Source organism: Typopeltis vanoorti, chromosome 2 (assembly GCF_054136105.1).
Source record: "Typopeltis vanoorti isolate ZY-2024b chromosome 2, IOZ_Tvanoo_1.0, whole genome shotgun sequence".
Taxonomy (NCBI): Eukaryota; Metazoa; Arthropoda; class Arachnida; order Uropygi; family Thelyphonidae; genus Typopeltis; species Typopeltis vanoorti.
Window position 1 is genome coordinate 173,928,304 of NC_143550.1, and position 13,677 is coordinate 173,941,980.

Genomic DNA, 13,677 nt, shown 5'->3' on the forward strand with positions numbered 1-13,677 from the left:
TAATCAGCATTATGCTCATTTATAAGAATGCCTGTAACTGGAGTATATTTCATTTTAGAGAAAAAAAATTAAATATAATGCAAAATATTTTAAATTGAAATGTGAGTAGCTTTCTCTAGGTGCAATTCACTAAACAAGGATAAAATGGAACTTTTCATGTAATGACTTGAAGTTATGAAATATACTTTTAATAAATATATTCGATGCTTTTAAATCACAAGAAAAATGCTTTCTCTTTCTCTGTTGCCACATTCTGTACTTGTTAAAATAGCCATCTTGATAATTTAATTAATCAAATTTAATAAATTTCTTTTATTTTCAAGGTACTTATTTTGGGCAGAATCCAATGGCTTTGGGCGCATTGAACGGGCTTCATTATCAGGAAAAAATCAAAAGGTCATAATAATGGAGAATGAACTATATAGTGTCAGTGATCTTGCTGTTGATGCAATTGATCAGTGGCTATATTGGGCCAATCCTTTTTCGAGGTCTATAGAAAGATGCTCTTGGGATGGCAGTAAAAGAGAAGTTATTGCTGCTCGCTATGGCAGAATGGCAAGACCAGTAGCTGTTACTGTTTCACCAAAATTTATCTATTGGACTGACAGGTAAATTATTTGTAAAATATTCATTTTACATTACATTTGTAAAATAATATATAAAATAAGTTGACTTCTTTTTTTTTTAAGATAACTGAACTGATAACGACATCATGCAAAAACCTGACTACCTATAACTAATAATCAGTTCATGCTATTCAGGCTAGGGAGCTCTTCAAACAGGAAATCTCTTCAGTATGAATTCTTCATCGTCAAATATTTCAGGGGCCTTAACAAGGTCACAACCAACTACTAATACTCTAGATATATCATTTGATGATAGAAACAAAAGTCATGATACTGGTATAAATGCAACAGGTGAAAAGCCAATAAGGAAAATATCACCCTTCATTATTCAAAAGAGTGGCAAGATCTCCCAAAACAGTCAACAAGTTATGTCTGGGTGATATCCTTGTGGAAACATCTAGTAAACAACACTTAGAAAAATTATTAAAGACTACACGAGTGGGTAGGATACCAGTTACAATGTCACCTCATAAAACACGAGACTCTTCCAGAGGAGTGATATTAGAATGAGATCTCCTTGATGTCCAGATAAGGAGATATGTTTGGAGCTTAAAGATCAGGGAGTGACAGGTATGATGCATCCTGATACATAAGGATGGTCATCTAATTCCAACCAGGAACATCATTCTTACTTCTAATATATTTAAGCCTCCAACATCTGTAAAAGCAGGGTATCTTGATTATCCTCTTAGGCTGTACATCCCTAATCTATTGAGATGCTTTAAATGTCAGAAATCTGGGCATGCCCAAACTGCATGCCATGGCTCCACCACCTGTGCCCAATGTGGTAATAAAGAGCATTATAATCTTGCCCTGGATAGAAAGCTAAGTGTTAACTGTCAGGGAGATCATCAGCTTATTCCCAGCATGCCAGAGGCAGAAGGATGAATACAAAATTCAAATGATTAAACCATAACAATACATTATACCAGAATACAAAAAGGAAGTTAGCTACCACCACCCCCGTTCTGAAATTGGCAGTTAAAAAAAAATATCAACAGCAACTTAAACATGTATGTCTATTTCACCACATCTGAATTTTATGATTATGTGTGCTTCTCTGTGGAGTGCATCAATCATACAATGTATGGTCTCACTTCTGAAACAACCAAAAATGGTGCCATTCTATTGAGCATAAATTTTGTCAAAAAAATTATGGCCAGGATATTCCTGAAAGATAAATCACCAGATATCTTCACAGAAAAAAATGAATACTCTGGTATCCTCTGAAAGTAAATTAAACTAACCAAATAATCCTAACACATCAGATGATGCATTAAACATTTTTTCCAGAGGAAGAAGTGACCATTGCCATCCATACTTCCCAAAATCAATTCATAAATATAAACCTGACAAGGGCAAGACCTCAACATCTCAGAAATCAGAAAAGTGTATGAAGCCAAAAAGAGTGGAACTGTTGTGGGCTTTGTCAGAATATTAATATCAAGAACCTGCTGCAAAAAACCCATTCTATTTCTGTTAGCAAGAAATATATTTAAAGTACAGTGAGGACCTTACCTTATGGAATTTCACCATTGTTCATACAGACAGAACTAAAGATGGTCCTGCTTATGGTGGTGTAGTTATTCTAGTGGGTAATCATACTTCTTTCCATCATATGTCCAGCTTAATACTGCTCTGGAAGCAGTAGCGATTCGCCTATCTATGGGATTTCTGATTACAGTATGTTCAATATACACTGGTGTTCAAAACTTAAGGCCAAATACCATTTCTGAAGATTACAACCACAAATTCAAACAAATCAACTTTGGCAATTTGTATAACTGATGATTTTGGGTAGAAAGTGGATATGCATTCAATTTTCAAATTGCATGTAATAGGTTCATGTGGTAGCACTCAACAGGATAAAAGGCAAAAAGCTGTGCTAAATGAATTATGTTTGAAGGAAGCTCCTTTCATGAAGGAATAAAGTTGAAAACTTGGATGTCTTGTAATCTTGTAAAGACATCATCTAGATGATTTCACACAGGGAAGAATTATTGGAAAGCTTGAAGAAGGCTGCAGAATTACTGATATTGCCAGAGAGTTTGGAATCTCACATAGCATTGTATCCAGGCTCTGTGCAGCAATGGAATGTGTTCTAGACTTTTGCATTAGTTAGCTTACTGATTTTATAATAGTCGTTTTATAGTGATACAATGTTTCTTATAGTGTTTACTTGCTTCCTATGTTCCCACGCCTGAAGAAGTCGGACAATCCGATGAAACATGTTGCGTTTTGAATCAGTTTAATTGTTATTCTAGTCTCAGTTATAGTCAGTAAATATAAATATGAATATATATATATATATATAAAAGGCTAGATAAGGAAGTTTGCAGGTGATAAGGTTCCAAGAGAAAAGCCAGTCAATTATAGCAAATACTATAGCAAACTCACTAACAAACTATTTTTGCTGTCCCTTCAATTTTGTTATGAGAGTTCAACTATACAGTGTAAATGGGGCATTATATAGCTTACACTTAGTTTAAAACAGCTGAACAGGAATAGTTAGAGATAAAATCAAGTAAGACAAGGTTATTCATCTGTATGATCACATATGATAAAAAGTGCCATTAAACATAATATCCGGATTGGAGATATTCACCTTAGCTCTTTATGCAGTTGATATTATACATAAAATTGTTAGTTTATTTTAACAGTATTGATTATAACATGGAATGGTAAGAAAATAGTTAATATTTTGCTGGTAATCCAGTATCTTCAAATCACAAGAACAGTTGGTCACAGTACACAAAACGAAATCTGGGAGGCATTCATTTTGTGATCTAATTAATACTTATTTTCTCTCTTTTTTCCAACATAGATGGTGCCAGTTAGGACTTCAGTTCCTTGTGTTGTCCATTACAATTTCTTTTAAAACTAGTCCCACTGTTATACTGAATTGCCGTTGTTTCATGTACAGTGAAACAAACACAAGAACACAAAGCTGTTCTTGTGCTCTGAAGATGCTGCATATAACACGAGCAAAATATCAGCTAATAAGTTAATAATAAATATTATTTTTTCTTATCATTCTGTGTTTTAATCAATACATGTTAAAATAAACTAACATGTACTGCTTACACATAAGCCTTTCCACTCGTCTTATACATAGAATTGATGGAATAATACAGTTAAGATATAAAAGTTAGCTTAGCTTTGGGCACATCAGTAGATTTTTTAAAAAAAAAATCACAAATAATAAAGGAAAGGGTAGAGGTATGACAAATATGGCTGCGTTTGGCCTCCAATAACAAATAGTATTATTACTTGACACCTCCAGGGAGTTTATAGACTCATCGAGAGAGGCACCTGCTCTAAAACTCTGTCTCCACCAACTGACTGCAACTACACTAACGCCATCTACTGCTGACCACCACTACTGGTATTTCCACAGACAATCACAAATATCCATTCCCATGGCAGGATTCATACCCACAGCCTTTTGGCTGGAAAGCGAATATGCTAACCAGTCGGCCAGCCAGAGTGGTTAGCTTATATATAAAAGAAGAAACCAATAGTGCGGTTAAGCTTTTATTTAACTGAAATGTTTGGTCAGTGTTCTTAGATTTTTACAGTTAACTCTCTCTCTCTGTACTGGCAGGGACTATGGGAATAGTTTGCTATAGTGAACTTCCTATAAAATGATCTTGCTTATGTGGCTTTGGTTGAAACTTTCAGTATTTTGTTATAAGAGAGTGAATATGTCATAACAGTTTGTTTATATTGAGAGTTGAGTGTATTATCATCATCATCATCATCAAATTCCTGCCATGTACCCTCAAGGGGTGTACAGGATATGATAGTACTACATGAAAATATACATCATTACTAACTTCCTATCTACAATTTACCTCCAAATCAGTCTGTTACTTGTCAAGACTCCAACATTATCAGATCTTATATTTCTATCGTCTAAGGCACGTTGTACCGTAACAATCTTGGTCTTCCTCTGGGTTGCTTTCCTGACAACCTGGCAGAGAACACTTGTTTTGCTAATCTTTTCTCTCCCATTCTATTTAAGTGACCATACCACCTGAGATTAGCTCTGCTAACGCATTCCTGGATGCTGACAATGTCAAGTTCTTTCCTAATATCCTCATTTTTAATATGATATTGCCATTGATGCCATCTGTTCACACCTCTAATCTTTCTCAGGACTCTCATATCTGCGGTCTCTAGTCTTTGGTCAAGTGTTTTACTTCTGACCTAACTCTCGGATCCATAAGTTAAAACTGGTTTGAACACTGTCTTTTATACAGCTAATTTAGTGTTCCGACTAATTTCTCTCTTATTCCATATGAATTTATTCAATTGACTTCCCACCATACCAGCTTTGCTGATTCTGTTGTCTATTTCTATATTTAATTTACCATCTTCAGTAAAAATCGTGCCTAAGTAGCTGAAATGTTTTACTTGTTCCACAGGTTCTCCATTCACAACACAGTTGACATTTTCAATGATTCTGCCTATTTTCATTGTCTTTGTCTTTTTATTGCTGACCTTCATACCATATCTATTACAACAGTTATTCAATTTAGTCGAAGCTTGCAGACTTGTAGCAGATTTATTTAGAAGTATAACATCATCCGCATAAAGCAAAGAGCTGACATTAACATCTCCAATTTTGATATCAGGTTTAATACCACTTTCCTTCATAATGTGATCCATATAGATAATGAATAACAGAGGGGATAATGTACATCCTTGTCTCACACCAGATTTAACATTAAACCATCTTCCTCTACTTCCTTCGATTCTAACTGCTGACTTACAACTCAAAAATAAAGACTAAGTATTGCTTGATATAATACCCCATTCACACCATATAACTGCAGCGTATTGAATAGCTTCTCTCTTGGCACTTTGTCATATGCCTTTTCCAAATCAACAAAACTTAAATACAGATCTTTGTTATATTCCCATGCTTTCTCGACTATTTGTCGTAAAGTGAAGATCTGATCCTGACAGCCTCTATTTGGCCTAAATCCAGCTTGTTCTTCACTCAGCTTTTCTTCCACAATTCTTCTCACCTGTTTCTCAAGTATACTTGCATAGATCTTGCCAGGAACACTCAGTAGGGAAATACCTCTGTAATTCTCACATTCAGTTTTATTTCCCTTTTTATATATGGGTACTATGAGAGCTCTACTCCAATCATCGGGAATTCGTCCCTCTGTCCAGGATTTCTGAACTATGCAGTGCAGCCACTGTAAGACTTTTATACCACCATACTTCAGCATTTCTGGTCGAATATCATCTACTCCTGCTGCCTTTCCACATTTCAAGCCTTTGATGGCTTTTTCTACTTCGAGTATGGATATGTATTCCTGACTGCATGCCTGGTCAGTGTTTTTTACCACTGTGCTGTCATCACTGCTTGTTTCATTTAGCAGTTTTTCAAAGTAATTACTCCATACGTCAAGGATATCTTTTTCTCCTGTTTTCATTTCACCTTTATCATCTCTAATTCCTTTTACAGCACTCTTTCCTCCATTCCTAAGCTTCTTCAACAACCTCCAGAATATTTTGCCACCTTCTTGATATTTATTTTCTATATTCTTGCCAAAGTCCACCCATGACTTTTGTTTAGCTAGTTTTACACAGTGTTTAGCATTCTTGCATTTGTCTCTATATTCTCTAAGAGCACAAGCTGACTTATTTGACAGGAATTTTTGATATGCTTTCTTCTTTTCCTTCACTGCCTCTTTAACTTCCTGTGTCCACCAGGGAGTTCTAATTTTTTTATCCTTACACACAACCTCACCACATGCCTCTCTGGTATAATCAATCAATGTTTTCTTCAGAGTTTGCCACTGAATCTCCATGGTTTGATTCCTGTTCTCAAACTCTTTAATTTTTTCTTCAATAATCTTTGTGTATTTTAGTCTACAGTTCATATCTGAGAGCTGCTCAACTTTTATTCGCTTTAAAACTTTCTTACATGTTATTCTTTTCAATATGAAATTCAATTTTATCCTGCTCAAGACTAAATAGTGATAACTTCCAATTTCAAATCCTCTGTACACTCTGGTGTCCTGCACCAGGGAGAAAACATCACTATCAACAATAACATAGTCAATGAGACTTTTCTTATTTCTAGCCTCTTCTCTCCATGTGAATTTGTGCACATTTTTATGTTGGAACATGGTGTTAGTAATAACCAGTCCATGTCCTGAGCAGAAATCCAACAGGTATTTGCCATTAGTATTAGCTTTGCTCTTTTCTCCAAATTTTCCCAAAATATTTTTGTATGTCTCACAATCATTTCCTACTCTGCTATTTAGATCCCCAACAAGGACCAACTTTTCCTTTTTCATTGTGTCAGTTGCTTTTTCTAAAGCATCAAAAAATTCCTCCACTTCTACCTTAGTAGAACCTTCTGTGAGACCATAGGCACAAATAAGTCTCATTGTCGAGTTCCCCATTCTCATATTTGCCTACATTACTCTACTTGAGACTGATTGCCATTCAAGAAGATTAGCCTCGTATTAGTGTTGAATACTATGGCTACTCCTTCTTTTCCTTGATTGTCATTGCTTTTGTATTTATTGCTCAGAAAGATCTCACCAGTTTTGGTCTTTTTTGTTTCAGTCACCCCTATTATGTCTATCTGGTACTTATCTAATTCCTCAGCTAGCTCCATTTCTTTGCCATTCAGGCTTCTTACATTGATAGTACCGATCTTTAACTCTGGTGAAGTTGAGTTGGGGTTTGTTTTCAGATTTGTTCCAGTAGCTGACTTTTCGCTGTTCACCCTGGTTCCCTGGCGAAAACAACGGGGGCCTTGTTTAACCGGGCGACGCCCCAGCCGGCATGAAATTTTGTCATATTGTACCATCATTTTTTATTTTGGTTTAACCAATAAGAATACAATTTGGTCGGCTAAATCCCAAATTGCCAGCCCATCCTCATCCGTTCAGTATCAAAGTAGATACCCAACAGGGTGCACCACGAGAAGGTGAGGATTGGACATTAGGTCAGAAGCCCTGGTCGGTTCTCCGCATGCCTTTAAAGGCTATGTGGAGGTCTCCTCTCAGTTATACAGCTTTGACCCTTAAGCACCCCCGTTGAGTGTATTATTATTAAAAGTAAAATATGGGGTGAGTTTTTTTTTTTTTTTTCCCTTCAGATATATTTATTATATATTATTTTGGTTATCATGCAGTGACTCATCATCTTGTATTTTTAATTGACTACATCCACAAGAGAAACATGATTTATTAAATTAGTGTTCTAAATTTTTCAGTTTATTTGATCAATGTTCTAAAAGATGAACATTGCTGTTTTGTATTGTCTCTTTACTGAGACAATAAAGTTGGTGTTACTTTTCTACTTATAAATCAGTTCACTTTTCAAGATATACAATATTATAAATGAACTTTAAATTTATAACTCAATTTTGTATATAAACTATATAATATGTTTCAGTCTTTATCAAGATGGATCACTTCTTCAAACATCTAAGCATAATCACTCCCATGTAAATATTTTGAAGAAAGATTTAGTAATAATTGGAGAAGTTGGAAAAGTCAGAGTTTTTGATTTGGAAATTCAACCAGGTAAGTTTTTAAGTCATTAGAGATCCTATCTTGTCAAAGCTAACGTAGGACACTTTCATGTATGATAGAATGGAATATTTGTTCAAAGTTTATCTGGTTACTTGTTAAAAAATTTGACATATTAAAGGATTAATATTATTATTAATTATTATTAATATTATTATATGATTGTTTCCATGATGTCTGGAGCCTCGCTGTGAGAGGTCTACACTAATTACAGTGCTTATCATACTTCTCTTTAAACATGTTAAAACAAAGCATTTACAATTAGCAACCTATTTTACTTATTCACTACCACTACTCTTTATGAAAAGAAATGTAGTTCTCACTCCTTTGACTAACTGCACTCTTACAATCTCCAGTATGATCTCTTGTTCTCTTCTGTCCAAAAATGTATTATAAAATTTCTTCAACATCTTCTCTGTAAAACCCTTTTAGTAACTCATATTTCTATTATATATCCCCTCTTTTTTCCATCTATCAGTTAAACTTTTTAAACTGTAACCCAAAAACTTTCAATCTGTTCTCATAGCAAGTCCCCCATAGGCCAGTCACCATTTTAGTCATCCTCCTCTGAATCCTCTCCATCACTTCCACCAAGAAATCGAGTACTAAATTTATGCTCTTTAGTCACATCAGAGCCTTATAAAGAGGGGAAATAACCTTATTCATTCATTGTTTTTCCTAATATGGCTGGTCTTTTGAGCCCACTTTTGCAATATACCCACTCCACTCCACTCTAACTCTCATCCACCATCACTCCCAAATCCCTAAGATCACCAGTTTTCTGCATGGTATATCCATTAATACAATTCTACTACAGCTTAAATGTATGTAACCTTAACATGTTTATGCTCGGCTGTGTCCCTCACATGTTGCACATCAGGCAGGAACTCACTTGATTACATATTATGTCCTTTCTGCATTGTGTGGGTGCATTTTTACAAAGTTTTTTTTCTCTCTCTCTCTCTCTCTATATATATATATATATATATATATGTGTGTGTGTGTGTGTGTGTGTGTGTGTGTGTGTGTGTGTGTGTGACCTACCAGTCCCATGCCTAATTTAAATCACATATCAAACTGGCGTCCCTCATTCATTCACCTAAGGACAGAACTCTCCTTTATTACACCCAGGAGTATATGAAGTGCCCTCTATTTGTGACCTGGCTTACTATAGACAGACAGAAGATCTGTCAACATTCGCCTTGGAGAACATAAAAAATACATTGCCACAATCGGTACAGCAAGTCAAGACTATCAGACAATGCCTTGGACATCCCTTCACCCAGAATTAGATGGAACATGCTACACAGAAGCCATTGACTGTTTTTGGAATTAGCAGTGGCTTTGAAACATTCCTTTAACCTCAACAAGTATGACTGTATCAATTTAACAAAAATGTGGGAGGCAGTCATATGATCAAATGAATACTTGTTAACCTCTCTCTTTATCCAATAATAGATGACACCAATTAGGACTTCTTTGTTGTCTATTATAGTTTGAAATCATGTGTGACAAAATGTTTGTACTCAGAAATGCTGCTGTATATAAAACCAGTGAAATATCAGCAACTAAGTAAATATATTATTTTCTTATTGTCTTGTGTTTTGAAAACCTTATAAAAACTTAACATGAATTGCTAACACAAACCTTTCTACTCGTCTGAGGAATATCCTGAAACACATTATTTCCCCCATGTAGTTTATGGTTTCACTTGAAGCATATGCCTGCCTGATACACAGTCAGGTGGCACAGCACTAATTCTTGTGCCCTTCCCCAAGGTCAAGTACAGCATAAATAGTAAACTTTTTCACATTAACTGGTAGTCATTATTTCCTTCCCAAACTATCAGTCTGTAGTTCATCCTGCAAAGTCTCTACATCTTTATTAACTCTTGTTATTCCTGTTTAGCATTTTAAACAGGGTCTTCAAATCATTCACAGTATCATTATATACAAATTGAACTGTGTCACACCACTGGTAACCTGCCTTCTCTTTGATTCACATTGATTATATACTGCTATCTGATATTTCCTATCCATGTCATTCGCTTCATGTCTTTCCCCATTTTCTAACTTATATAATGGAGTTCCATGGGCTATAGCCATATCCACCAAACTGTCACTTCATTTCATTGTAGGAAGTATCTAAATTTGAAGTTTATAAAGACTGAAGAAATAGTACAAGTGATAATATAATCATTATCAATTTCCTGATATGTACCCACAAAGGAATATGTAGAAATAATAGTTAGATTTGATGTCCTTAAGACAGATGAAACTTCCTAATGAGTTTCTCAAACATTCCTTTAGAACATAAATAGCAACTTCTTCTTTTATTCACTAATGCTTATTGACAGTCTTAACTATTCCACTTTAAAAAATTCACTTACAGTTCTATGATTCCCTTTTCGGAATCTATTACTAATCTTCAAATTAGCGTTTCCTCCAATGTTCCTTTTAAAATGTCTATAGCAATATTTTCCTTTTATTTACCAATACTTATTCCACATTAAAACTTCATAGTTCCACCATCCCTTTTTCAGAATCTACTATTAATTTTCTTCTGACTGTCACATAAAAAAAACTCAATTTCCTCCGAATCTAAATGTTTGCCAGCCTGTGTTCTAATTTTCTCTCCGAACACTCTGTTGTTTACAGCCATTACTCTGATACCGAACGAATCGCACATCAACCTTCTCGACGAGTATGCGCACTCCATGAAAAATGGCAAGCGAGAAACTAAATATAATGGCTGACATGCTGTTTCCGTTGGCAATAAGAGAATGTCTTCAAAAAACACAACTTAATATTTTAAACTAATACATTTTCTGTAAGTAATACAAATATCAAATCCAGTAAATGCATCAATTTTTTAACTTCTTTACATTTCACTTTGACAAAAAAAATGTTTAATAACAGGCACATCGCAAGTGCCGACAATGCGTGTTATGAAACTAAAGCTAATAAACATTCTAACATAAACAATATGTAAAAATATTCAGAATTTTAAATTATGATTATTTTTACAGTATAATCAGTGACTAACACTATATTAGTTATTACTACAAAATAAGATGTAATGATATTCACTACAAATCCAATGATTATCTGGGATCTTTTACTTGAGAGCACACATAACATACAGTGTATGTACTGTGAGACATAACAATTCTAGTAATCTCTTATACATTTAAAATAAACCTAAAGTTAATAAACTAAATAAACCTAAATGCAAGCTAAAAGCAACTCAAAATAGTTCTATTATGCTGCAAGTAAAAGAAAGAAAAAACTAATTAGAAAGAATAACTTGTCAGTGTGGGTGGCAAATGTAGAACAGATTGTTCAATTAATGAGTTCTCATTTTGCTGAAAGCTATCAACCTAGTATTCAGCATTCATTTCAGTGCTACATCTTCACTGGATGAAGAAACTCAGGTGTATAAGGAGGAGATAGAACTTTTGCACAAACTGAATAAGAATTCAATACGGGCTGGTGGGATTTCAGCAGATTCTCAGTATTTGATGATTTAACTCTTCAGTCGTATCCAACTCTTGGTAACTTTGTAGGCAAGTGTTCTTGCCACAAAGTATTTCTGGTGAGATTTTTACAGGGTAGTTCACCACTACTTCTTCCCCCCACCCCACCCCATTTTATCCAGACTTGGTAACAGCTGACGAATCAGACCTATGGCTGCGATGTTACTGTTCATGGCTGTAATCCATGTATTCACAGGGCCAGTTTGCCTGTTCTGAGGAATGAAAAACCAGAGTTTCTGGGGGAAAAAAACTTTTACCCCCTTTTGAGACCAGCTAACTCACCTTTAGTTGAAAGAGACCAGATAAAGGTTCCTCATATTGTGGAAGGGAATCAAACCCAGGTCTTTCCGATCAAAGGGCTTTGTCTATACCAACTGAGCTACAGAGGCTCTTACTCAGTATTTACCAGGCTATATAATTTGAGTTTCAGAACAATGAAGATTCCATAGGAGTGGCACAAAGACTAGATGTATCTATCAACTTATCAATATCTCTAGAGTAATGCTGAAAATTTTGAAAAAGTTGATAAGCTTACGCTGAAATGGATTGGTAGTGAATATATACTTTGCAAAGAACAGCACGAGTGAAAATGAACAATTTTCATTTATAACAAAGTTGAAGTTGAGTTAGACAAAAGGAATGGATATACCATGATAAAGGTTGTTGCATAAGTTGGAGGATATGATATTTGGATTTTAAAAAGTTCACTAACATATAGGGATAAGGAAGTGGTTGTACCATTGTATAAAGCACTCGTCAGACCACACTTGGACTATTGTGCTTAGATTTGGTCACCTGCTTTTCATTAGTGATGTGGAAACATTGGAGAGGATCCACAGATGAGTGACTAAGACAAATATCAGGATTCCAGAATGTTGGCTATAGAGAGAGGTTGAAGGAATGTGTGCTGCAGAGTTTGGTGGATAGGAGGAAAAAAGGTGATAAGATAGAGACATTTAAGTCAGTGAGGGGACTTTATCAGATTAAGCCATAGGTGATTGAAAACGAGCCGAGAGGGGAAAAACCAGAGGCTATCCCTGGAAATTATATAAGGATGTGGTAAGGAATGTAAGGAGTAGATTTTTATATGGACAATTATGGCTGGATGGAATAAATTATCAGAATTTGTTGTTAATGCAAGGGTGTTAAGGATTTTAAGATTCAATATTGTCAGTTGAATGAGCCTCCCACAATGAGTCTGACTCCATGGAGGGTGTATGATGATGATAATAATAAACTGTAAACTGAATGAACCTCCCACAATGATGTTGAAAGTTTATTTATCACTAGGTTTGGCTATAATGAATTTAGTTTAATCCTTTATCCCAGTGAGAGCAAACAAAGTTTGCGCCTGAAAATATCTTCTGGACTAAATATAGTGTTGTACTATCTTACCCCGGTAAGTAGTGCAACACCAAGGCAACTCATAGCAAAGGTGGAGCAAGATACCAACACTCCTAACCCAGTATCTCCCATAATGCAAAACACATTTCCTTGTGGCCAATAGATGGCCACAAGGAAATGTAGATGGCCACTCCCTTAATGCATAACAGTATACATATCCACAAGTAAATGTGTTTTGCATTATGGGAGATACTGGGTTAGGAGTGTTGGTAGCTTGCTCCACCTTTGCTACGAGTTGCCTTGGTGTTGCACTACTTACCGGGGTAAGATAGTACAACACTATATTTAGTCCTGAAGATATTTTCAGGCGCAAACTTTGTTTGCTCTCACTGGGATAAAGGATTAAACTAAATTCATTATTACTTCCACAATGAGTCTGACTGACTCCATGGAGGGTGTATGATGATAATAATAATAAACTGTAAACTTGGAAAAGAGGGTAGCTGATGAAAAAATGATATATGGGGTTGGGGGATTTGTAAGATTAAAATTTATGATGTGTCACAGGGAGACCAGCCCATGGCTTGTTGCTATGCATTCTTTA

At 35.3% G+C, this 13,677-nt stretch overlaps 1 protein-coding gene across 2 annotated transcripts in view; it reads left to right on the forward strand.

Moving 5' to 3' along the window:
* Positions 1-13,677, forward strand: part of LOC150109676 (low-density lipoprotein receptor-related protein 1B-like) — a 361,753-nt gene that overhangs the window by 243,791 nt on the left and 104,285 nt on the right. For both annotated transcript variants that reach the window (XM_090409647.1, XM_090409653.1), the window contains exons 17-18: positions 324-608; positions 8,058-8,188. In XM_090409647.1, coding sequence (XP_090265773.1) covers positions 324-608; positions 8,058-8,188 — 416 coding nt within the window. The remainder of the gene's footprint in view (positions 1-323; positions 609-8,057; positions 8,189-13,677) is intronic.